General features: G+C 41.3%; 1 protein-coding gene across 1 annotated transcript; it reads right to left on the reverse strand.

Moving 5' to 3' along the window:
• ANKEF1 (ankyrin repeat and EF-hand domain containing 1) lies at positions 1 to 25,269 on the reverse strand. The gene is made up of 10 exons (XM_004593355.4): positions 24,976 to 25,269; positions 17,075 to 17,460; positions 12,847 to 13,046; positions 11,983 to 12,132; positions 10,399 to 10,522; positions 6,033 to 6,855; positions 4,001 to 4,227; positions 2,743 to 2,906; positions 1,444 to 1,581; positions 1 to 646 (listed from the first exon to the last, which is right to left on the reverse strand). Exons 2-10 carry the CDS (start codon positions 17,418 to 17,420, stop codon positions 488 to 490), a joined length of 2,331 nt encoding a protein of 776 aa, XP_004593412.2. The 5' UTR covers positions 17,421 to 17,460; positions 24,976 to 25,269; the 3' UTR covers positions 1 to 487.
• Positions 25,270 to 26,068: the final 799 nt, after the last annotated feature.

The following is a 26,068-nucleotide window of genomic DNA, read 5'->3' on the forward strand; positions in this document are numbered from 1 at the left end:
TTGAGGACTGGTTTATTTAACTAAGCATAGTAGTTTCCAGTTGCATCTATTTTGTTGCAAAAGACACAATTTCATTATTTTTTATGGCTGAGTAGTATTCCATAGTGCATACAGACCACATGTTTTTCATGCAGTCATCAGTAGTCGACATCTGGGTTGAGTCTACATCTTCCCTATTGTGATCTGAGCTTCAGTGAACATGAATTATTAGATAATTTTTGACAGTAATGTTTACAACTCACATGACCTATATTCTGTTACATTGTTAAAGCAAAATGGGGGATTCATCCAGACTCAATGCTATATGTTGTTAAATGAAATACATCTTCTCCTCTGTAGTATTAACATACGCATAGTTATTAATGCAAAAGGAAGTATTTGGTAACATGTTTTTAATATGTGGATTGCTTTGGCTTTGATGATAATAGTTTCTCTAAAACTTCTTATGGGCCTCAAAGCATTTACTCCAAAAAGCAACAGTTGGGATTTAGGTCTTCAAGGCAGCTTCCAAAGCCCGGGCTTTCTCTGTGATGTTCTTCTGGAATGGCATCATGAAATCGTCGAAGTCCACCTCGTACGTAAACCTCTCCCGCTGTAGTTCCCTTTTCCTGATCAGCTCGGTTGTCGTGGCTTCGGGACTCCAAACCTTAAAATAGTGAGACCCAGAGCGCAATGAGTAAGACAGTCCACACATATGTCAGCATCCATCCATTTTCAATCCACAGTTTTAAGAAGCATTTTGAACTTTTTAACTTAAAGCTGTCAAATTTGCTTCTAAATGCATTTAAACTGTTCCCCCCGCCTACATTCCATTAGTGCTCATCTTAACATCCCTGTTTTTGATGATGGCTATCTGAAATGCTACTTCATTACATTTGTCTGGCCAATAGCCCTTAAGACAGCTGTTGTTCACTTTTAGAATGTCAGCGCAGGAAAGTAAAAGAATTAGAAAGTCATCCAGGTTTACTACCTTTATGTTTCATGTTTAAACAAAACATATTTTCTTAATAGAAAACAAAAGGAGCTGTTTATTCTGCATGGTTTGACAGGCGTTGGAAATCCTGAATTTGTCTCCAGTCTCTTTGGTATAGAAATGTTTCAGGAGACTCAGTGAATCCAATCTTGAGATTAGTGAAATTCTCAAGTGAGAGGAAGGGTGTGGTCTGGGAAGTAACAACAAAAAACATCTAGAACTTGATGACCAATGGCTGTAGGGATGTCATTCACCAAAATAAGTCTTAAGTATTTCAAGAAAAATTCAAATGTCCATATGGAAATAGAAAGAAAAGGAGCCAGATTTTGGGAGTTGAAAGTATCAGGATGTGGAGAGTAATCATGAAAGAGAAGCTTGGGATATTTGCTTGGATGGTCTGCATGAAAAGTCACTGTTAAAATATCAGTATGAGCTTCTGCAATGCTGTGAAGCTAACCCACAGTGCTTACCCTTCGGGGCACAAATGTGATATCCACTTTCTTGGTATGGCCACTGGTAATCAGTGAATTGAGATGAACCACATTATCCTTACGCATTTTCTTTTCCTCTGATATGGTTGGAACAGCATAAACAGATGTAAGTAGTTCCTGAAAACAATGCAAAAAGTAAAATGCAAAACCTATTCATAATTGACATTACTTCTTCTACACCTTATTCTGAAGTCAGAAAGAAACTCTTAAAAATGTCACTATACAAGTTATAATTCTGGTAAGATAGAATATTAATACTGGGTAAGAAGAGATATTGCTTTGCTTTTTTTTTTTTTTAACTCTACTTAATTAGTAGTATCAGTGACAGGTCACATAAATGTTTAGGATATCCATCCTTGACCTGTGGCCATTCATTAATCGGGATAATTGAATCCTATTAAAATTGTAATGGTGCATGTAGTAGGAACTCTAGCCAATTCATCTTCTTTCATCTCTTTCCATCTCAGTGTTTTTATTTTTTTTCGTGTTTATAAGGCTGTCCTCTTTCTATAATCCCGTCACCCTGTCAGTTTTTCCCAACTATACTGCCTCACCATTTTCAGCCTTGTCCTCTGTCTGCCAAGGATTTCCTCTGAATCTTCTGCTTCTCTAGCAAGAGCAGCCAGCCTGGAAACACACCTACTAAGGCTTCCTGGAGAATGGTGAATTCCTGAGGACTTAGTTATCTCCGTTGGCAGTAACCTGGACATTCCACTGCTAGCTTTGTTTATAGGTACCTAAACTACTTTGTTTTTCCAGAACTGGCAACTTGACATGTTTGCAAGCTTCTGGAGTCATTTTTCAGGATTCCAAGTTTTAAGCAGTTTTATATCCCAAAGTTCAGTGGGGCTGGGTATGAAGGAGATAGACAGTGTAAGATTATGAGACCTCAATGGAAGAAAATCATAGTTTATTTCATTTCTCTTGAGGGCTACCCTTCTCTGTTTGGAGTATCTAAACACGTTTGTATAATTCAATACTAAGTATTTACATATCCAACTTCAGTTATTTTTTCAACATCTTACTGTATTTGGCCAAATCAATTTGGTATTTGTGTGTGTTCTGTTTTTAAGCAGTACCTTTTAGACTTTCAGTAGTAGAATATTTTTCCTAGATTAAAAAATATATACACACACACATATATATAAATGGTGCTCAAGGTATGCATTATGTATGTTTTCCCCCATTTTTGTAATGATATATAAACACTGCTGGTGACCAGCACCACCAACTTTTTAAAAGAATTTCATTTGTAAATGAGTCAATCTCTTTTCTTACCTCTTCTTTCTTAATTTCAGCACCTTCAGTCTTGGGTTTAGGAGGCGGCTTGCCTTTCACTTTTGGATTTTCTGTGGGCTTTGGTAAATTATCTAGTTTTTCTTTAATCAGGCCAATTATTCTATAATCAGCATATGCTTTTGCAACATCCATAGCATTGTGCCCTGTTTGAGACAAAAGGCACATTCATTTATAGTAAACAGATTAATGATAGAAATGCAAAAGTTTTTCAGCATACCATCCATTAGCCTGCCATTATAGGTTCATTTTGCTGGAGCCACTATTCTCTATGGTAGGCCCAACTTGAAACCCTATAATTTAAAATGCCAGGTAATGGCATGAAAATAAATTATTTCCTAATATCATGACCGTGTTTCTTTTAAAATGGATAGGAAATATTAGTAGATGCCATTTTAAATGATCAGTTGATGACCTGCTCTCCACATTGTGCACATTTCATTAGAGTGATAATTTTTCATCATCCTCCTTCTCCCATACTATAGGAGTGGGAATTTAAAAAGGCCTGGAGAAGCAATCGCAGGTGTGCAACTCAGATGGTTGAGGATGTTGTCACTTGTGACACTAACATGATCAGGCAGACCTGGCACAACACGACCTGTGATTCAGTCAGCCTAAAGCAGCCAGAGATACTATGCTCTGTCAGAGCCAGAGGAGCTCAGCTATTCACGCAGATGAAACTGCAGTCTTCCCATGCGGTGTTTATGACCCACATAAAGTAGGCCATTGCGTACTTCCCAGAGTCCAGCAAACCTCAGCTCAGGAATCCAACATTCACAGTGTCTTTAAAATATGCCACTTAGGAAATAATAGTTGCAACAGTGTGATACTCAAAGTGTGTAAAAGGATGCAAGACCACAAATTAACAGTTAACCACAATGAAATGACTCCAGAAATTAAGTATTTAGAAAATTGTATTGCAGTGTTACAGAATAATTTTGTGTCTTTTGAATCTAATGGTTGAAAAATGTCTAGGTTTTTATGTTCATTTTCCCTTTTCACTTTTCTAGTAAGTCGTTTTGTATTTTACAAAAGTATCAGTTAGTGACAGACTCCTGACATAAAGAACTGGCCCTTCAGCACCAGTGATGTAAGAGGTCCTGCGTTATAAAAAAACATCCCTGATATTGAACTCAGGCAGGAAAAAATGGGATCCTACAAGAAAACAATTAGAAAAAGTTTGGAATAAAAAACTAACTCTTCTTGTTTAATACTAGCTATCAATAATAGGAACATGTACCTCTTCTATTTTCCAGTTGGAATTTAGCACCGATATCAAGTAGATATTTTACAGTATCCATTCGACAGCTTTCAATCGCTCTGCTTAACGGAGTTGAGTTGTTGAGGGACAGAGCATCTACCGACGCTCCCGATTTAACCAGAAGTTCAACAATGTCTTGTTGCCCGGCATGGCACGCAAAATGAAGTGGAGTCCACAGAAAATTATCGGTGGCATTAACATTAGCCCTAAAAGATAACATAGAGGCACACATTAAAAATACGGGTGGCTCTAAGCACAGGAAGCTAAAATGCAGATTTAATAGTGTCATTAACTTGTTAAAGTGAGAACCACAGGTGCTCTGAATAATGTTTGTATGATGGTGTTTTTCAAAACCACTTTGTTCTGCATTATTTGACAGTCTGGAGTTTCTTTCTGTATACACATATTTAGTGTTTTAAAAAGTGCTTAGATGTAAAGAATTAACATTTTTGTAAATATTAAAACTGGCAAAAGGGGAGGACTGAATTCAGAAAAGAGAAAAGCTAATAGGAAATGAAAATTACTTATCTCAGACCTATTTCTTCTGAATGTCATAAAATTTTAAGTGTGCCTTCGTTATTGAAATTCTAAGCATCGCAATGTATTATTTAAAGCTGTAATGATTTGTAGAAGTTCAGTGCCCAAAGTTAAAATGCTCCTTAGTTGCTTTATACTTCTCTTGGTAATACACAAATTTGTATTTCTTTGATGTTAAAATTTAGTGCTAATATTAGTATATTTTCTAAAGAGATTCATTACTGTATTAGTATTTTGCATATTTCAATTCCTTGAATCAACAACTTTTGAGACAAGTCCCATTAGGATCTTCATGTAAGTGAAAAAATTGAGATATATGAATGTTAAAAACAAACAAACTTGGGGGCCATTGCCATGGCTCCACAGGCTAATCCTCCACCCTGTGGTATTAGCATCCGGCTGGTTTGTGTTTCGGCTGCTCCACTTCTGATCCAGCTCTCTGCTTATGGCCTGGGAAGGGAGCAGAGGATAGTTGAGATCCTTGAGATCCTGCACCCTCATGGGAGACCTAGAAGAGGCTCCTGGCTCCCGGCTTTGGATCACCTCAGCTCTGACCTTTGCTGCCTTTGGGGAGGGAACAAGTGGGTAGAAGACCTTCTCTCTCGGTCTCTGCTTTTCTCTGTAAATCTGCCTTTCAAAAAGTCAATAAATCTGAAAAAACAAAAGCCAAAATTGCAGCTAAGATAATGTGTTCGGTAGAAGTAAACCTCAGGAATTGTATTAGTTTAAATATTAATAAAATGTCATGTTTTGATATTTTAATGATATTCACAAATGAACCAGTGAAAACACCACCCTCCCTGGATCCAAACTGTAGTCATGATGACCACTACCCCATTTGCTTAAGTTGGGTTAAAAAGCAATGTCACACTCTCTGATTAAAGTTCTGAGATGAATCCGGAATGTCCTGTCATTGATAGGAGACTGCTGATGCCCAGGCAGCAAACCTGTGCACCACCGTCAAAATGCTTTGGCTTTTAGGGCCTGTATTTTGGTGCAGTGGATTATGGTGCTGCTCATTATGCCAGCATCCCATGTGGGAGTGCCAGTTAAAGTTTTGGTTGCTACACTTCCTGCCCCTGCTTATGCGCCTGAGGAGGCAATGAAAGATGGCCCAAATCCTTGAGTCTATGCTACTGCATGGGGAAGGCACTGATGGAGTTTCTGGCCTTTGGCTTCAGCCTGGCCCAGCTTTGGCTTTTATGGACATTTGAGTGGTGATCCAGGAGATGAAGATCTTTCTCTCACTTCTGCTACCTGTTTTCAGTAAATGTGCAAATCTTTAAAAATCCTTTAAGGATGTTCTGTACATAACCGTTACTGGCAAACTATGCACCTGCAACCCTGTGTCCCATTAGCTTGGTTTTCTCGAAAAAAAATCTGTTTATTTGGATGTCAGCAATGAAGCACTTCGTTCTACGGCTAAAATCTTGGAGCTGGATGTTTGTCAGAGCTCATCTAAGCAAGCACCTACCCCTTTTCCAGAAGAAATTTGACCACTTCTATGTTTCCGCTCGCACAGGCTGTCATGAGAGGTGTTTTGTAGCAATTGTCCTTCATATCCACGGGGATTCCTCCTTCGAAAGCTCTTTTCAGAGAGGCCAGGTCCCCTGCCTTGGTGATGAAGTTAATATTGGCAAACACCGCTGATGGGTCATCAATGTACCAGGCAGAGTCATCCTGAATGGGATGTTCTGGCGGATGATCTCGATTGAACCGACTGTAATCAGTGACATTCTGGTAGGTTTCAATCATGTAATACGGCGGCCCACCATCTGGCCGGCGTGGAAAGGCAGACTCGGGTATGAAGCAAATGGGGAGAGGTAAAACAAACTTGCCTTTCCTTCCCTTTCTGCCCGGCCCCTTTTTCCTTTTCTTGGGCCCATAAGATCCCAAGACAAAGGATTTGCTTAAGTATCTGGTTCCTTTAAAGAATTCATTAATGTTAACTCCCCCTCCACGGGATTTTTCATGCAGTTGAGCTATGGATGCCAACTGCTCTGAGGTGGCAAAATCTTGTCTCTCCTCCAGCACCAACACAAAATCCTCCTTGCTGACCGTCCCATCACCCCGGTCCACAAAGGAGAAGCCTTCCCGAAGGAAAGTCTCATGTTCTGTGGACCAGTCGTGTAGCCTGAGGGCCCAGAGCGGATTAGGATTTTTGACTCCCGGCTTGGCTAATTTATTAGCAATTCGCTCTGCTCGGCGTATTTCTTTACTTGCTGCTTTGAAGCCGCCATCTTTAGCCACAGCCTTGGGTGTTTTATGTTCTAAATTCTTCCATTTCAGGTCACATCCTAAAACAGGAAAACTCATTGGTAGGAACGATACCAAGACATCGGCAGAGCCATAGAAATAACATTTATCCAACTGTTTTCTTAGCTTCAAGTGATTAGTCAAAATTTGTCCTCAAGTTTTCAAAAGATACGGAAATTCTCATTTTCATTAGTCACCAGTGAGTTGCAAGTTAAAACAACAGTGAGGTGTCATTCCAGTTAGAATGACTACTATCAAAAAGACAGAAGTCAGTAAAAGCTGACAGAACTGCAGGGGAAACGGTATCCTAACACATTGCTGGTGGCAATGAAAATTAGTATGATTACTGTGGAAAACAATGCAGAAAATCCCCAGAAAACTAAAAATAGATCTGCCACATGACCCAGCTCTCCCACTTCTGGGAGTAGGTCCAAAGGGAAATGAGTCCTGTTATATAAAAGAGATGCCATGGCTCCCAGGCTCGTTGCAGCACAACACAGAGAATCAGCCTAGATGCCCATGATGCGTAAAGAAAGAAAATAGGGTATATATAGATAAGGGAATATTACTTAGTCAGAAAAATATGAATTCTGGCATTTGTAACACTATGGATGGAAATGGAGATCACTGTGCTAAGTGATATGTCAGATACAGAAATATAAATAACACTTCTTATTTGTAGGAGTTAAAAGAAATACAATAGGGGTATGGCGTGGTAGCCTAGTGGCTGAAGTCCTTGTCTTGAATGCACCGGGATCCCATATGGGCGCCGGTTCTAATCCCGGCAGCTCCACTTCCCATCCAGCTCCCTGCTTGTGGCCTGGGAAAGCAGTCGAGGATGGCCCAAAGATTCAGGACTCTGCAACCACATGGGAGACCCAAGAGAGGCTACTGGCTCCTGACTTCAGATCGGTGCAGCTCTGACCGTTGCAACCACTTGGAGAGTGAGTCAATGGATGGAAGATCTTCCTCTCTGTCTTTTCTCCTCTCTGTATATCTGACTTTCCTATAAAAATAAAAAAGTTTAAAAAAAATACAATAAAAGATGTGGGTGCCTTATTAGTTGGCTTTGTAAATACTTATAAATATTGTCTTCACTGAATTTTTTAAAAGATATTTACTTATTTTTATTGGAAAGGCAGATTTACAGAGAGAAGGAGAGACAGAGAAAGATCTTCCATCTGCTGGTTCATTCCCCCGAGTGGCTGCACACCTAGACCTGAGCTGATCGCTCAGCAGTAACTTTGCAGGGCAATCCCGTAGCAGAGGATGCTGGTTCCACTTAGCTGAACTGTGGATCCCTGCGTCTAGGCATCCCACATCCCACTTCTCGTGTCACATCCTCTTTGCTATCCCAGCACTAAGGACCAAAGGATTTTAAATCTGCTGTAGCTGGCTGTCTTTTTCTTTCAGTTTCCTCCTTGTCAGAAAACTTTCCACAGGAAAAAAGACTCCCACATCTCAGCCAAAAGACCTGACAGTGTATCTCGTTTTGATGTGGGACGCTTCACTTCCTTTAAGGTTAGAGCTGCCCTCTTCCTCTGCCTCAGCTGCGAAAATATTTGAAAAGAAAATGCATCTGTACTGAACATGCACAGACTTTTTCTCTTATCACTGTTCCCAAAACAAACGACAACTACTTACAAATTGTGTACCTGGTATTAGGTATCAAATTAGATCTAATTTCAAGTACACAGCAGGATTGCACATGCTATTATATACCAAAGTGCTATTATGCTACTTTATATAAGAGACTTGGGCATCGTGAGATTTTCATCTCCCTATGGCATGGCATGGCATCAAACCCCCAAAACACCAGAGTCCCTTCCACCCTCCTTGGTAGACATTCAGGTTTCAGCTTGCTGAGATTCCTGGAACCGAAAGCCCCCAAGGAGGAGTCCATGGAAAGGACTGCCTCAACTTCTGTCCCTCCCCCATGGTTATGGTTCTCATACTGCCCACCTTCTAGGGAGTTGTAAGTTGCTCCAGTGGCCAAAAGAGGAGAATATTTAGGAGGTTTTTCCTTAAATCTTAAAGTTATTTTTACTTGCATTCTCTCACTTCCCAAGTGTCTGCAAAAACTGCACTTGGGGCAGGCCAAAGTGGGCAGCCCCGAAGCTCAGTCTGGGTTTCTCATGCAGTGGCAGGGCTCCCGTCACTGCAGCCATGACCTGCACTTCAGCAGGAGCTGGGTTGCCTCACATGCCTTCGGTCTTAGATTGCAAAGCCAGAAATATTAACTGGTAACACTTGTGCTGTGGAAATCGGCTTGTCCACACAAAGTGTGATTATGTGGCTGTGCTTTCAACTATGCTGCAGAACTCGGAGCATTTTCAGACCTTTGCTTCAGATTGTAATGTTAGGATCCTTCCAGGAGGACTTTTGAGATTTCTGTTGAATTGGGTGTTGGACTCAGCTGGCATGTCCCAAGCCCTGGCCCCTTGCTCTTTGAATGGGCTTTCTGTGACCATCTCAGGTATGCATAAGCACTGGAACACCACATGTGGAAATACTTATGTTAGAATGAAAAAGATCACCCCGTGACAGTTCATGAATACATGGTTCATTTATAGTTATAGCATCTAGTTATATATAATTATATACATCTATAGTTATGTAGATATGTATAGTTGTGACAAATATGAAAACAAATCAATTAAGACATTTTGAATGAAAAAATATTGCATTTGATATACTTTTCTTTCCTTGTGTGTTAAAAAAAACCTATTATTATTGGTGGGGATGAAAAAAGCATGAACTTAAAAAAGTAAAAATGGACCAACCAATGACTAAGTTATGTGTGTGAGTGATTTTACTTATAACATGGATGTTTACAGTCTGGTATCTTCAGGTTCTAGTGACTTCTGAAATTCTATGCTTGGTTCTTGGCTCTGCTGTAGAGTTGTTGGACTTTTTTGTCTATTTCTCAGAAACTAGAAATTTTGTCTTTTACAAAATACAGTTCCATTTACAATGAAGAGAAAAACTAGTATGGAATTAACAATAACTTAATCCCCATCTTTAGTTACTAATATTGTTATTTTAAGGAACCTATTACCCCTACTTTAACAGTTACTTGAAAGTCACAGGAAATCACATTTTAAATTTTCCATAAAAATTTTTATTTTTTTATATGTTTGCCTCACTAAGATATTTCCTCTAAGAATTGAGAACTGTCCAGAAAATAGGTTTGGAATAACAGAACATTTTTTAAACATACAATAAAAATTCAGCCTAAAGGAAAATGTTTTTAATGTTTATCACTCTTTAGGTTGATGTTGGTGTTTCTTAAAAAAAGCAATTTATGAATTATAAGCATTTTTAGACTTGACTGACAAATTAACAATCTACTTTTGGTTTTTAACAATGTAAACATTATAAAGAACTGGTCTTTTTAAATACCAAATTGATGATTTAATAGAAAAAAAATAAGAAAAAATTTCAAGTTTTCTTTCTGCATCAGAGTTAGGTTTTGCTATTGAAAAAGACAAGTAGCTGATGAGTTCCATATCCAAAGTTTCTGTTCAGCCATGACATGGGAAGACCATAAGCTCTTTAAGCACAGAATTTCTAGGCAGTTTTACCTCTCTGAGCTATGTATTTACAGCAATCTGCAAAACCACCCATGGCCGCGTAATGAAGTGGTGTGTTGCCATTCATTGCGATCAGTCCCATGTCTCCATTGTAGGCAAAAAGAAGCCTCAGTATCTGCAAAATGAATAGTGCATATGGGAGAGGAATCAGAAACAAATGAGGAATGGTACTTAGATCTGCTCTATGTAGTGTAGTGCCAAATTAGACACCCGTGGCTATTGACAATTAAAATGGAAATTAAGCAAATTGAAAAAAATCTGAGTTTAGACCCTTAGTTTCACTACACTTAAAATACTGAAAAAGGTGTCTAGCTACTACGTTATACCAGCTCGTTTTCATTGTCACTCAATTTTTTTATCAAACAGCAACAGTCTATAGAAAACTCCATTCTCACCAGGGAATTATCGTTTAGGTAAGTGTAGGCAATTTAAGAAAGCATCAAAGTATGGCAGTGAGAGAATAAAGTGCTACAAGGCAAAGAAAACGCAGTAAAGAAGTTTTAAATAAAATGTAGAATTTGATAAGTAAGATAGCACTAATTCTTGTTTTGTTTCTGCCACATCCCTTGATCTATCAGGTGCCTTTTACTAAAGATATGTCTAACATTAGGTGTACACAGCCACCATGCAGAAGCATATAGGGCACTGTTCTCCCTCAGTGGGGTCAGAGCACATTGTCTGACTCCTAGTACATAATGGGGGCTTACAATGGGATAGTCCCATTGGGAAGGAATCATCATTATCCCACCCCTCCTCTCCCTCCTGCTCTCCCTGCTCCAGCCTTCCCTACAAAGCACAACCCACACCCCGGGCACTGGGCTGAGCCCCTCTGATCTCCCTGTGGTCTGTTTTGTGCGCTGGGATTGGTCGGTGTAGCACCCCAGCTCCCCTTTGTACCAAGGCCACGTGGGCAGAGGGAGTGCCCCAGGCAGGGAGGGCCCCTGTCCGCCCTGCCTTCCCAGTGTCCAGCAGGCTACCAGGCAGTAGGACACTGAGGGGCTGCCTCGCTCTGAGCCCTGGTTTGTGGGGCCCCGGGCGGGAGGCCGGCCTGGAGCCTGGGACTGAGGGAGCCCACGGTGTGCGTGTGCGTGGAGGGTGTGTCGGTGTGTCCTGCTGTTTACATGGCCTGTTTGTGTGGTTAGATAGCCCTTTATTTAAGAGAGAGAAGTTCCGTTTACGAAGTTATTAAATTATATGTTTAAAAAGTTAAAAGGAAAAACAAGAGCTGCAGAGTATTTATAAAAATTGTCTTAAAAAAAAAAGTCAGGAGAACATCTGACCATATAAATGAAAAAGGAAAGGAGAGTATAATAGAAACTTTGCTAGTTAAAAAAAAAGGGAAAAAAAATCCCTTCTTGTTATTAGTAAGTAGACTTTTAAGCACATAGATACAACTGAATAAAAACTGAAATATGTTTTTAAAGATGTAATTTTAGGATTCTAAAAGAGAATCTGACTGGAAACAACATAACTCACGAAAAAATTATCTTAGAATATCCTGTATAACAGACATCTTTGAGAAAAAGGAGAAAATAGTTTTAGCAACAAATTTCTAAGCAAAGAGCTGATAATTACATCAAAAAACCCTCCTTTGGCAGCAAAATGAGCAGCATGGTGTCTTTCGTTGTCAAATGTATTCACTTCGCCTCCTCTTTCCAGGATCCCCCGAACTATTTCCAGTACTCCTTCTCTTGATGCTTCCATTAAAGCTGTGCGACCTGTGGACTGTATGTGAAGCAAATTCATTAAAATTCAACAATGTTAGACCTGTCTTATTAAGTAGCACACTCAGTAGAAGTATGGTTGAATCCCTTTCACTTGACTTTACAGTAATGTGTTCGTTTTCTGCTTTCTCTTCTAATTTCATGTAACAAAGAGGAAAAATTCAGCCAGTGGGTCAGTGTCCAAAATAAAGATTTGTTTCAAATCAGAATCTAGGTTACACTGGATGACCTTGTGAGAACGTGAAGCTAAAATAAAGTTAGTTCTTGCAAAATGAAGCAAAGTGGGTAAACAAAGAGTGCTAAACTTTAGTGATGGGTTTTTCTAGTGGAAGAAAATTTAATTGTAGCATCCAGAAATAACTATTCTTAAGAAAAACCAGTATTAGTCAAATGAGTGTGGAAGGAAGCAAGAGAAATGGGAGAAGTATGTGCTCTCTAAACAAGTATCTTAATAGTGGATATTCTTTCTCTGTTATTCACTATAATATTTTGACATTATGTACAATAGATATCAGTTTTCCAAATCTAAGTAGGCAGTGGGATGTAGAATCATGGAAATACAAACATAACCAAAGTATGTTCAGTTCAGGAATTTTAGGTAGAAATGAAAAAAAAATCTATAAGCTAACGGGATAATTTATCATACTTCAATGCCAAAAATTATATCAACGACTTGCAATTGAAAGCAGAAATAATATCACAGGGATATTCATACGGAGTTGATAGCATTTGGGTTGGCTCCTTTCTCCAAAAACGTCAGGCACATTTCCTTAACGTCATGTGCTTCTTCACATGCTCGAAGGAATACTGGCTTCCCTTCGTAGGTAGAATTATTGACATCTGCACCATGTTCAAGTGCGATCAGAGAACAGCGATAGTGCCGCTTGGTGGGCAAAATGCAGTAAAACAAAACACCTGCACAAAAATACAACCCACCCCCAAAGTATTCAATTAGTCTCTATATATTTGAAACTTATAGGAAGGATAAAACATAATTTAAAAGTCTATTTTAGCTACTTAAGGACACTAACGAAAAGGCGTGTCATCTGTGTTGAGTTTCCTTCTGAAATAACCAAAATGCCATGACAGAAAAAAAAAAAAAAAAAAAGATCTCTGTTGGGAAACAGAAAACGCTCACAGCCAAATGTGATGGGAGTTGGTTGAGGAAGGAGCTGGAGTGCAAATTGTTAGCTGAGCCCTTGTGGACCCCATCCTACAAATGTTTCTTCTTGGAATGTGCGTGTCTGTGTGTGTCGGAGGCTACCGGGTGGACCCTAGATCCTCTAGAACTGCAGCACGGCAGAATAGTTAGCACTGCAGACTCATGTGCAGACTGGCCTTGTGTGCAGGAAAGCAGATGGTCACTATAGTAACATTGAAAGGAAAAACTACAAGACAGGTAGTTCTGTCATTTTGGTACTCATTAGATTCCAATGAAGACAGGCACCTGATGAGTCACTACACCCAGGCCCTTTAATCTATGCCAAAAAATGTACTAGGGGTCAGGGATGTTATAATCCTAGGGCACAGTGTTGGTAGGAAAGACCTGGGTAAACAATAATTAAACTCCAAACTCACTCACAAAGAGGAGCAGTAAACCAAGGAGAAATCAGCATATGACCTATGAGAAAGATACTTTAAAAAAAAGTTACATAAACTGATAATGAAAGCGAGGCAAAAAGCATGTACTAGAAAAAGTCATATAAGGAAAATATTTACTTGTTTTTATGAAAACAATCTTATAAATACCTGGTTCTAAATTAAAAGTGCAATGACTAATAGCTCAAAACAGTACTGTTACGACAAGAAAAGATAAACTAAATTTAAAAGGTGAAATTTAGACAGCCAAACTTAGGAAAGAAATGTGGACAAAAGAATAAAAAAAAAGAAGAAATGAGAGTCAAACTTAAATCTAGAAAAATAAACTTAAAAATGAGCAAAATACAACTCAGATGATGAAAGGGGTTGATGGTCTCAAGTGACAGAAAAGACCCACCTTGTATATAATTGATACTCAAAATAAAAGCCTAAATGGGACAGAAAATAAAAGCCTATATTCAGACATACTAGAAGAAAACTTTCTTGAAGCAAAAGCCTGAATCTGGACTCTGCAGGAGCTCAGAAAAGTTGCTTACAATCAGCAAAACATGCCTCGGGAAAGCTAGCTAGAAAAAGGTGTCTTGTGATAATTTTTCAGGCAAAAATTCAGCTCATTTTTATTTTTATTTATTTATTTTAAAATATTTATTTATTTTATTACAAAGTCAGATATACAGAGAGGAGGAGAGACAGAGAGGAAGATCTTCTGTCCGATGAATCACTCCCCAAGTGAGTGCAATGGCCGGTGCACGCCGATCCGAAGCCAGGAGCCAGGAACCTCTTCCAGGTCTCCCACGTGGTTGCAGGGTCCCAAAGCTTTGGGCCATCCTCAACTGCTTTCCCAGGCCACAAGCAGGGAGCTGGATGGGAAGTGGAGCTGCCGGGATTAGAACCAGCGCCCATATGGGATCCCGGGGCGTTCAAGGTAAGGACTTTAGCTGCTAGGCCACACCGCCGGGCCCTTCAGCTCATTTTTAAAGAGAAAAGATCAAAGAGCCCAAGAATTCATTGCAGCCACATTAAATACTGGAAGACATTTAAAGGTCACCTCAGGAAGAAAATAGAAAATTTGTATACCTCATCAAACTTGTTCATGTAGAAAAGCAACAGGCGCAAGTAATTTTAAGAATTCAGGAAATCAGGGATATGAGCCCAAGATAGTGAGTTAAACAACTCGGCACGCCTGTTCTAATCCCGGCAGCTCCACTTCCCATCCAGCTCCCTGCTTGTGGCCTGGGAAAGCAGTCGAGGATGGCCCAAAGCTTTGGGACCCTGCAACCACGTGGGAGACCCGGAAGAGGTTCCTGGCTCCTGGCTTCGGATTGGTGCGTACCGGCCCGTTGCGGCTCACTTGGGGAGTGAATCATCGGACGGAAGATCTTCCTCTCTGTCTCTCCTCCTCTGTGTATATCTGGCTGTAATAAAATGAATAAATCTTTAAAAAAAAAAACAACTCGGTACAAAAATGAGTCTACCATGAAAAATAGAAAATGTATGAATGAAAGTAATTTTATGGGTGCTTAATAATTTTGATGGGTGCTTAATCTTTTCAACTACGGAATGAATGTGTAAGTCACTTTGGAGATTCTAGATACGGCAAAGAATGTTACAATTCCTTATAACTGAACAAAATCTAGATTGAAAGGAGGGAAGGACAAACGGTGTAGGCATTTGATTTTTTTCATCTTTTGTTGTTGGAGACTGAGTTATCATTTAAAGCAAATAGATAAAGTAAATGATGAAGATTTATCATTTAAAATTATGAAGGGAATTGTGGACAGAACAAGGGATTATAATTCACTGTAAAGTTGGGAATAATTTACTATGAAGTTGGTTGGTACAAAGAGGTGGAATCGGTGAGAGGAATGGTCTTGCCATATTCATCTCATCTTTCACAGTTAAAAAAATCAGTGAATGCTGTGTGTTATCTCAATAAATAGAAGCCAAGTACATATGAAACTGTTATGATTAAAGAGTAAAACATAGCTTTTGAACAATGAAGCTAGAAGGAAATATATAGCAAAATAAATGAATATTGATGAAAACATACTTGTATCATGGGGAGCTTAAAAACATATTTGCATCTATTATACGTATTATGCCCTTGTAGTACATGTTTTTTAATATGATGCCAAACCTACTGGAAATTGAGATAAATTGGATAGATTTGGAAAAATATCACTGTCACATAGACTTAGAAAAATATCACTGTCTTTAAAGAGACATGTTTAAATTGGTTTCCTGGGATGTTTCTCGAATGAATTCAGGGAGCCTTTTCTGCCCGGAGCTCTTGTAAACATCCCAGTGACTTTGTGCTCCACAGAACACACTGAGTTGCACGAGGCTTCTGCTTTTTCAGGATTTAACATTTTTGTAACTCTGTTGATTCCTCAACGCAGCTGAATTTTATTTTATTCTGTTTTTCTATTAAATAATTCTTCCTTTTGTCTCTTCCTCTTGCTTTGAGCAAATCATCTATCAAACACCAAATTTTGCAGAGAGATACAAAAGTAGATTTCGCTGCTTCCAGAAAAAATTAACATGATAAATGGAATTCATTTCTCCAAAGTGAGACTAATATTAACGGCCTGGTACTGGGAATGACTAGCTCTTTAGGACAAATGACTAAACTCTAATTAATACTAAGCCTGGTGGTAACTATTTGTGGTTTTCATGAGGGTGTATCAATCTCAACTTTTTCGGGAAAGAAACCATCAGACCATGATGGGATTAGGGAGGGCAGATGATATGGGAACAGAGCTGTCTCATCTGAATAATTGACAAAATGTCATGTCTAGAGTTTCAAGTCATCTTTCTAAATACATTTAAAAAATGAGCTCAGAAAGTCAGAGTGTATACCAAACACTACTTCCTAAACTTGTAGAAAAATGCAACGTCTTTCTACATCAGACTGCGATAGAGAAGGAACAAAATCCCTCTCGAGTCCTAGATTGACAACCACAACTTCTAAAATGTAAAATTTAAGAATTAGAAAGGTTTTCCCTCTTTTGTTATAAGATTCCACATCTTATGATGGAATATCCTGAATATAGTAATATACGAGTGAGTAATCTTGAAAAGTACCCATTTTAAAAAGAAGCCACCAGCAATTAATTTTATTCTAATTTTCCTTTTAAGCAAAAGAGGTCACAGAGCATGTTTCCCTAAGATATACCTTACAGCATTTTCAGATTCTGAGGAGGTAACATGCTTAGGTAGAGGAGTGAGAATCTAGGCTTTAACTTAACATACTAAGTATTTCATATCCAAAGCTGCAGAGCAAGATCTTGCTTATGGCTGTAAAGTGAATGACATTCTCCTGGTTAGGATGTTGGGATGTTTACCTTTTCCTTCATTATCCACTATAGTCATATCTGCCTTGGCCTTGGCTAATATTTCCATGGACAGTTCATGGCCCAGTTCTGCTGCTCTCATGGTTGGGGTGCAGCCCATTCGGTCTTGAACGTCAGGATGAGCACCAAGCTCAAGGAGAAAGCTAACCATGTCAATGTCGTTGGAGACGGAGGCCAGGTGCAGAGCACTGACCCCGTTGACGGGCTCTGTGAAATTGACTAGTTCAGGATATCCGAATTTGATGAGCTTCTCTATCTGCGCCTTGTCTTTGTTCCGAACACACTGAAGAACTTTGTAGATCTGCAAGTTCTCAAGTCTCTTATCTGCTAGAGCCATGCTTGATCAGCTTCTTTTAATAGCTGGACCAAAACAGAAACTTTTGACAGAAAAAAAAAGACAGAGAAAAGAAAATAAAAATAGCTCAAATTTAATTTTGTTATCCTTTATAATGATAAACTCTAAACCTTCCTAGGCCCAACACAGTAGCCTAGTGGCTAAAGTCCTCACTTTGCAATCGTTGGGATCCCATATGAGTCCCAGTTTGTGTCCTGGCTATTCCACTTCCCATCCAGCTCCCTGCTTGTGGCCTGCGAAAGCACTTGAAGATAGCTCAAAGCTTGCACTTGTGTGGGAGACCCGAGATCCTGGCTTTGGATTGGCTCAGCCCCTGCCGTTGCGGCCACTTGGACAGTGAATCAGTGGACAGAAGATCCTTCTCTCTGTGTCTCTCCATCTCTATGTATATTTGCCTTTCTAATAACAATAAATAAATCTTTAAAAAAAAATCAAACGTGGCACGGTGCAGTAGCCTAGTGGCTAAAGTCCTGGCTTTGCATGTGCTGGGATCCCATGTAGGTGCTGCTGCTAATCCTGGTGAACCTGCTTCCCATCCAGCTCCCTGCTTGTGGCCTGGGAGAGTGGTCAAGGATGGCTCAGGGCCTTGGGACCCTGCTCCCACATGGGAGACCCGGAAGAGGCTCCTGGCTCCTGGCTTCAGATCGGCTCAGCTCTAGGCACTGCGGCTGCTTGGGGAGTGATCTTCCTCTCTATCTCTCCTCATCTCTGTATATCTGACTTTCCAATAAAAATAAAATAAAAATCTAAAAAACAAACTTTAAGCCTTCCCTAAGAAATGAGGCTATCTCTCATTAAATGTTAGTGCCATTACTTGCTGGAACTGATTTCAGATAGTAGGAACCAGATATTAAAAACAAACACACTACACAAAATAAAAATTCAGAGCTATTGTAGTGGTGCAGTGGGTTAAGATAACTCTTATAACATCGGGCCCGGCGGCGTGGCCTAGCGGCTAAAGTCCTCACCTTGAAAAGCTCCGGGATCCCATATGGGTGCCAGTTCTGATCCCGACAGCTCCACTTCCCATCCAGCTCCCTGCTTGTGGCCTGGGAAAGCAGTTGAGGACGGCCCAAAGCCTTGGGACCCTGCACCCGCGTGGGAGACCAGGAAGAGGTTCCAGGTTCCCGGCATCGGATTGGCGCACACCGGCCCGTTGTGGCTCACTTGGGGAGTGAATCATCGGACGGAAGATCTTCCTCTCTGTCTCTCCTCCTCTGTGTATATCTGGCTGTAATAAAATGAATAAATCTTTAAAAAAGAAAAAGATAACTCTTGTAGCATTGGATCCCACACTGGAACACCAGTTTTAAGTCCTGGTTGCTCCACTTCCAATCCAACCACCTAGTGCTAAGACTCCTGCCATCCACCTTGGAAACCACATGGAGGCCTAAGCTACTTGATTCTGCCTAACCCAGTTCCTGCTAGAATGGTCATTTGAAGGAATGAACAGACGGGAAATTTCTCTCTGTATCTTTCCCTCTCTCACTCTCTCTGCACTCTACCTTTTGAATAAATATTTTTAAAAAAACAGCTAGCATGAAGTCAAAATATTTTAAAATAAATATTCCATTATAACTAATACCAGTTTGCTGCTGGTTTTCTTGTTTCATTTAACCTTCCTACCTCATTGCAGCTTTTCATTTTTACCCAGGCAAATTATGAGGATAATTAAATTGCTATGATAAGGATTTAAACTCCCATATGTATGGTTCTATGCCAGCGTGTCTCCTGCAGTGTAGGACCCATACAGGTTTCATTTTTAAAAATGTTATAAAGAATGTTAAAGAATGGTGAGGCACTCATGATGAATAACACATCTATTGGACTTCCATGATACCAAAGGTGTGATGTAGGATTTCTGTGTTGCATAGTATGAGATCCTTAAATAAGAGACAACTTTAAGTTTCTATAAACTTACTATTTAATTATGCTGAACATTTTTTTGAGAGGCAGAGAGGTGTGGTAGGAAACAGAGATACAGAGATAGACACACTTATGTGCGCACGCGTGCTCACACACACACACACACACCCCCAAACACAGAATCTTCCATCCTTTGATTCACTCCCCAAATGCCCACAGGGTTGTTTCTGAGACTGGCATGGAACTAGGATCTGGAACTCAGTTGAGTCCTCCCATGTGGGCTTCAGAAGCACAAGCAGTCAGTGCCTCCAGGGGTTTGCCTTGGTGGGAAGCTGCAGGGACCAGAACTGAACTCAGGACTCTGAAGTGAGGCAAGCTAAACAGCTGCTCCACGATATCCATTTCAATGCAGAATTTTGCCTCCCCTTATTTTTCATGGAATGACAGCCTTTTGGATTGAGTAGTAATCTATGCAAGGTTTATCCATCTTGCTCTTCTTTCTTAATATTTGTGTCACACAGGAATCTACTCCAAGTAGTTTGTATAGAGTTGTCCCTTCTGTCTCCACCGCAGATACAAGTCTATGATTAAGGACTGGTTCATGTCAGTGAACTAGCAGCATGCTGCAACTATACTAAAATGCCAAAGCACGTGCTCCCCAAAGGCGTCAGTCAGCATCATGTGAAACCCTTCTGCCAAAACTGTGAAAAGCTATGTCTGCCTATGCTGATTTACAGTCAGCTGTTCTGTTGGGATACAGGTAGCTATCATAGCTGCTACAGAGAGAACCTACACTCTCCATTGGAGACAGGGCTGATAGCATCACTAGCACCCTGAAATCTGTTTTGCCAGAAGCCAACTACCACTTTACATTCAGGGGTGTGTGAGTAAATATATCCCACTCTAAACTTATTTGGCATATAAGTTAGTTGGCTGGGTTCCCAACACTGTTAATGAAAAAGAATGGTAGCTTCATTGGAGACTCTGGTGTGGGGAAGGGTATTTTGAGGGTGTTACTTGAATGATTTTGACACTTCTGAGATGTCGGCTTCAGTGCACCGGCATTGAGAAAATATTTGTAAGGTCTGTTAGCTAACAGAGTCTGCCTTAGTGCACCCACAGACCCAGGAACATGCTGCAAAGCTTGGCCAGGAGAGTGGTTCAATCTGTTCTGCTTGCCATCCTCTGATGAGGCAGTCAATGTTCCCTGCTGGCCTAGATCAGCTGGCTTTCATATCCCGTGAGCATCTGGGCAGCCATCCACTGCACAGGCATTAGCAACTGAGAAGGTCTAGTCCCAATACATGCATTCCAAGATCAGACCACATATATTGTGGTTTTCCCTGTGGCCAGGCTCTGAATCTTGCCATATTGTTGAGAAGTCCCCAAGAAACCTTACCTGAGTTTTGACCTCAGATTTGACCCTTGTGTGTGCCAACCAGTCAGAACTGGTCTGTCACTTTCACCAGCCAACATGCATACCACAGATGTAGCTCCCTGATCAGTTCCACCCGCAGTCCTTCCTCTCATGGAAACTGATGGGTACTGTAGCCCAGCCTGGCCTGGCCTGACCCCAGCCCCTGCTCTCATGCTCACCAGTGGGAGCTGCAGCCTAGTAGGGGACTCCCCAGATTTCCCCTACCAGGCCTTTTCTCAGCCATAGATCTTGTGCATGCTAGCGAAAGCTTCAACTTAGCCAGGCATGGCCCACTCTCAGTCTCATTTGTCACTGGCAGGTTGTTGCAACCTAGCCCAACTCAGCTTCTTCCCAGCCACTGGTTCCTGTGATTGTCAGGTGAGTTCTGTGGTCCAGCCTGGCTCAGCCTGTCACCACCATCAGCTCTCCTGCAAACTGGCAGGTGCTGCAGTCCCACAGAAGTGAGCACAGAAGTCCCCTATAGAATCTGCCCTGGATCCAGTTCTCTTATATTCTGATGGGTGCTTGCACCCAGCCGGAAGTGGCCCTCCCTCTGCTCTGCTCTGTCACTTGTGGGTAGGTACTATGGCCTAGCCGGAGCAGGCTTTTTCCTCAGGCCCAGGTTTTGCATGCTTCAGCAGGCAGTGAGCCATGCTGTTTAGCCCATCACAGATCTCCCATTTGGGCAGGTGCCTTGACCTCACCCAGACATGCCCTCCAATCTCCCCCCTCTAAACCACTCCATCTCAACTCCCTTGCCTATTTGCAAGTGCAGTGGCATGGTCCCTGTAAGACCCCAGAAGTCATTCCTTGCTGTCAAATATGCCCCGAGCCACTCCCACTGCAGTATATGCCCAGACTCCCTTCTCTGGGCAGTCTGCAGCACCCCTGCTTGGTGGCCAGGGTGGCATGTCCCAGCTTAGTGTTCCCTGCCTTCCCTACACATCTTAGAAAAAAAACAGAATAGGATAGAATAGGCCACTGATATAGTTACTACAAATTTAGCATTAACCAGGCCCAGAGTGCCCGCCAGCTTTTAGCTGCTTTTCTCCCAGCAGTGTAACACTTGCCCAGGTACATGGCAACACAGGCCATTGCCTATAGCTGGGGACCAGTCTTCAACTTCTAATTGCTTACTCTCAAAGTCGTAGTAACCTCTGTCTTTCCTTGAAATATCTTCAAAAGGTGCATGAAAAGTGTGAATTATGTACAAAATATACATGGACTAAAACATTTTGCAGTAAAAAGAAATGTATGTTAATACCATTTCCCATGAACTTTGGAAATACCTTTGTACTCTACCGCTGCTTTGTCCTCACTTGGATGTCTAACAGGCATCTAAAAAGCAACGTGTCTGGAGCAGAATTCTTGGGTCGCTTCTAGCTTCTCAGTTGTTTTCATTCTTGTTAGTGGCATCGCTGTTCACCCACCTGTTGTATCAGGCTGAAGCCGAGAAGCTGGAACCCAATTCAGGATCCAAGGACTTGAGCCATCTCTCTTGCCTCCACAGATGCAAATTAGGAGGAAGCCAGAGCAAGAAACAGAACTGGGTGGGAGTGGGAACCTTGTGAGCAGGAGGTTACAGGTAAAAGCTTGTAGGTCGGGACACCTTCATCCAATGTTAAAGTGCCAGTTTGAGTGTAGGCTATTCTGTTTTATGTCCAGCTGCATGGTAATGTGGCTGGGAAAGCAGCAGATGATGACCCTAGTCCTTGGTCCCTGATCATGTGGGAGGACCAGATGGAATTCTCTTGTTGGCCTCCACCTGGTTAAGCCCTGGCTCTTGCAGGCATTTGTAGAGCAAACCAGTGAATGGAAGCTATCTCTTGGTGTCTCTCCCTCTCTCTGTCTGCCACTCTGCCTTTCATATAAGTAAATAATTTTTAGAAAAACAAATGAATCCAGGACTTGAACCTAAGGCTTCGTATACAGGATGTGGATGCTCCAGTGTTCTAACAGCTGCACATATGATCAGTCTTCTTCTTGGCTAGGTGCAGCATGATTACAATGCACACACACACACACACACACACAATGTTAGATATGGGGACTCTTAAAAATTGTGGGAACTACAATTTAAATATATGTTAAATATATATATATCCCAGTGAAAAGTTTGAAATCTGTACAAATGCTGAGGTCTTCAAAGACTTCATGGAAAATGTGTATTACGGGACAGTGCATGGGATAGCATAAGATGCTCTTTGTGGTTGTACAAAATCAATGGCTGTAATTTGTATGGATAGGGACTCTGAGACTTTGATATTGTTTTTTCCAGTGTCCATCATTAAGCAAGAAGTAGCAAGATATGGCATTGTCCAGTCAGGCTACACCAGTAAAGTCCAGCTCCTGTTACAGCCCTGAAAGACTGGAGAGGGAGTGGTGCTCCATGTAGAATCCTTCAGAATCAGAATGTGGGCTAAACAAGAGAGGAGTATGAATTGCTGCCCTTCAGCCCTGAGTCCCTAGAAAATTACATGATGCCCTTGTTGTCAGGTACATTATGCTGTTGACAGATTGCATGGCACTACTTGTGTCAGCACCATGCCGAGCCACCTTGGCATGTCCCATGTAACCATATTAGAGCAAACTGGGGATGTAGCGGAGAGACCACTGCAGGTGTAGAGACTAGTGCAGCTACTACGTCAATCGGTATGTAAAGTGGTCAGATACCTGAAAATTGATCTATCATGTGACCCAGCAATCTCACTCCTGGAAATATATCCAAATGAAGTAAAATCTACATATGAGAAAGCAACCTGCATCCATATATTCATAGCAGCACAACCCATAATAGCAAATGCATGGAAACAACCCAAATGACCGTCAATCGAGGAATGGAAAAAAAAATACCCTCTGGTAAAATGACTTGATGGAATACTATTTAGCCATCAAAAAAGAAATCTTACTATTTGCAACAAAGTGGTTCCAACTGGAGACCATTATGTTCAGTGAAATAAACCAGTCTCAAAAGGACAAATACCATGTGTTCTCTCTGATATAAGGCAACCTTCATGCAAAATACAAGATCAGCAGATGTATAGGTAAACAAGTACATATATATATGTTAAAGAATTAAGAAGTGGTATAAGACCCCCATGAAACTGTTAAATGCATGTTGACAATCTGATGCTAGATTTTTCTTCTGTTACCTATACCTACAGTCATGATACATGTAAATAGCAGAATGTTGGAATTGTGACTGCAGTTGAAGGGCTGTATTATTTTAACAACACAGGGGAAAATGGGGAGGAGTGGGCAATGGGAGGGAGAAGAAGGTGGAAAAGAGAGGAAGCCCTATAATTACAGAACAGTGTCATGGAAAATACCAATAACAATAAAAAGTTTTTTTTTTTTAAGTAGTGGAGAGATGGTAGATTAGAACAGAATATTTGGACTTGAAGTCTGTATTTGACATCTGAATATTCTGAGGAGGGTATTTGTGCCCAGGCAGAATGTTTCCCTAAGGGCTGAGAGCCACAGAGCTCATCAAGTTCTCAAAGCAGGGAGTGGGCAGGTGGTCTTGGGACTCACATGCTCACATCTCACACTGGAGTGTCTGAGAGTGGGTCCCAGCTCTGGCTCCTCGCTACAGCTTCCTTGCTGATGCAAGCCTGGGAGGCAGTGGCCATGACTCCGTAACTGAGTTCCTGCCACCCCCATGCGGAAAGTGGGTTGAGTTTCTGGTTTTTGGTTTCAGCTGCAGCATAATCCTTGCCATTGCATGCATTTGTGAGGTAACCCAGAGAATATAGCTTTGTCCGTTTCTCTGCCTTTTTTTAATCTCTCAAATAAATAAGGTTAAAAAAAAACAAAAACAAACTCAAAGGGATTTGTGAGACAAGGGTGGAGAAAGGAATGAAGGACAAGCAGGGGAAATAGTGTAGGATTTGAAATGGGGAACTCTCAGTGTATTCCTTCCTCTTTTGTATTATTTTCACAAAATGGTTGTATACAGCACCTGAACAGATTGCATACACTTTGGACATCTGTTTTCTAGTTTACACCTCAGTGTCTGGAAGCAGAGGAGAACAGTAGTTTCCATTTCATGGTGCTTGGCTAAAAGGAAAGGAGATACTTGTATTCACAAGCCTCTTCGATACCGTAGGTTTCATTCAGTTCACCTGAAACAATGGGTTATTTATTGGGAAGAGAGTGGGATCTTCTGTGACTTTCACGTTTGAGTTTCATCAAAGTCTGGATATAAGAGGAGAAGGGAAAGATCAGGCGGCAAGGACCAAGGGCCAATCTCACCTCTAAGTTGTCAGGAAGATCCGGGGCCGTGGGTCTCAGGGCACCAAGGTTCCTGGGCTGCACAGAAGCCCCCAAACCACCAGGGCTGTCGTCCTCTGCCGCCTGGTGACGTCCAACGGGAGCCCAGTGTGGGGCTTGCAGGCCTGAGTGAGTTCCTTTTGGAAAGAACAGGGGAGCAGGGTTGCACGGAAAGGTGTGTGTGTCCATGGGCCCCGAGTCTGCGGAGGGCGAGCGTGCCGCTTGGTGAAGGCGGCGTGCGGGGAAAGCCGCCCAAAGGGTCGATTGTGAGCTTTTCCACTCCGGCCAGGCTCCCAGGGCAACCTCGCAGGTGCAGGGCGGGGCGGAGGCCCCGCCCACCGTCCCTGCTGCCAGTCTGCTGGCTCAAGATGAGCTCCCAGATCTCCAAGCCATTCTGCTGAGGTGGGCGCAGGGCTCTGCCCTCATGCAGAACAAGTAGAAAAATTAAGCGGCATATGGAAAACAGCAAGGCGCTGAAAAAATAAAATCCAATGAGAACATACAAAATAAAACCCACAAACAAAACAATATGGTTTCTCTCAACCACTGAAGATTTTTGCAGATCTTTCCAAAAGTGTTCTTTCCACACGCTAAGATAAATGTTTGCCTTAAAAATATTTATACACAATCGGGAGCAAATGTATCCCAGACGTAATTTTATTTCAGAATCTGCGAATCCGTCATAACAGCCCTCCTCAGCCTTCACACACACTTCTTTTGGAGGCAATATTAATAACTTCTAATGAAAAGCTGTAGCTATTAGTCGAGGACGGCCCAATGCATTGGGACCCTGCACCCGCGTGGGAGACCCGGAACAGGTTCCTGGTTCCCGGCTTCGGATCGTCGCGCACCGACCCGTTGCGGCTCACTTGGGGAGTGAATCATTGGACGGAAGATCTTCCTCTCTGTCTCTCCTCCTCTGTATATCTGACTTTGTAATAAAAATAAATAAATAAATAAAATAAAAGCTATAGCTATTGACACTAAACTGTCTTCTATTGAGAGACTTTTAAAAATGTTATTAAGGAAAAATTCACACACACATAAAACGTATTATATAGGATTGTTTCTTAGA

Source organism: Ochotona princeps, chromosome 22, assembly GCF_030435755.1.
Source record: "Ochotona princeps isolate mOchPri1 chromosome 22, mOchPri1.hap1, whole genome shotgun sequence".
NCBI lineage: Eukaryota > Metazoa > Chordata > Mammalia > Lagomorpha > Ochotonidae > Ochotona > Ochotona princeps.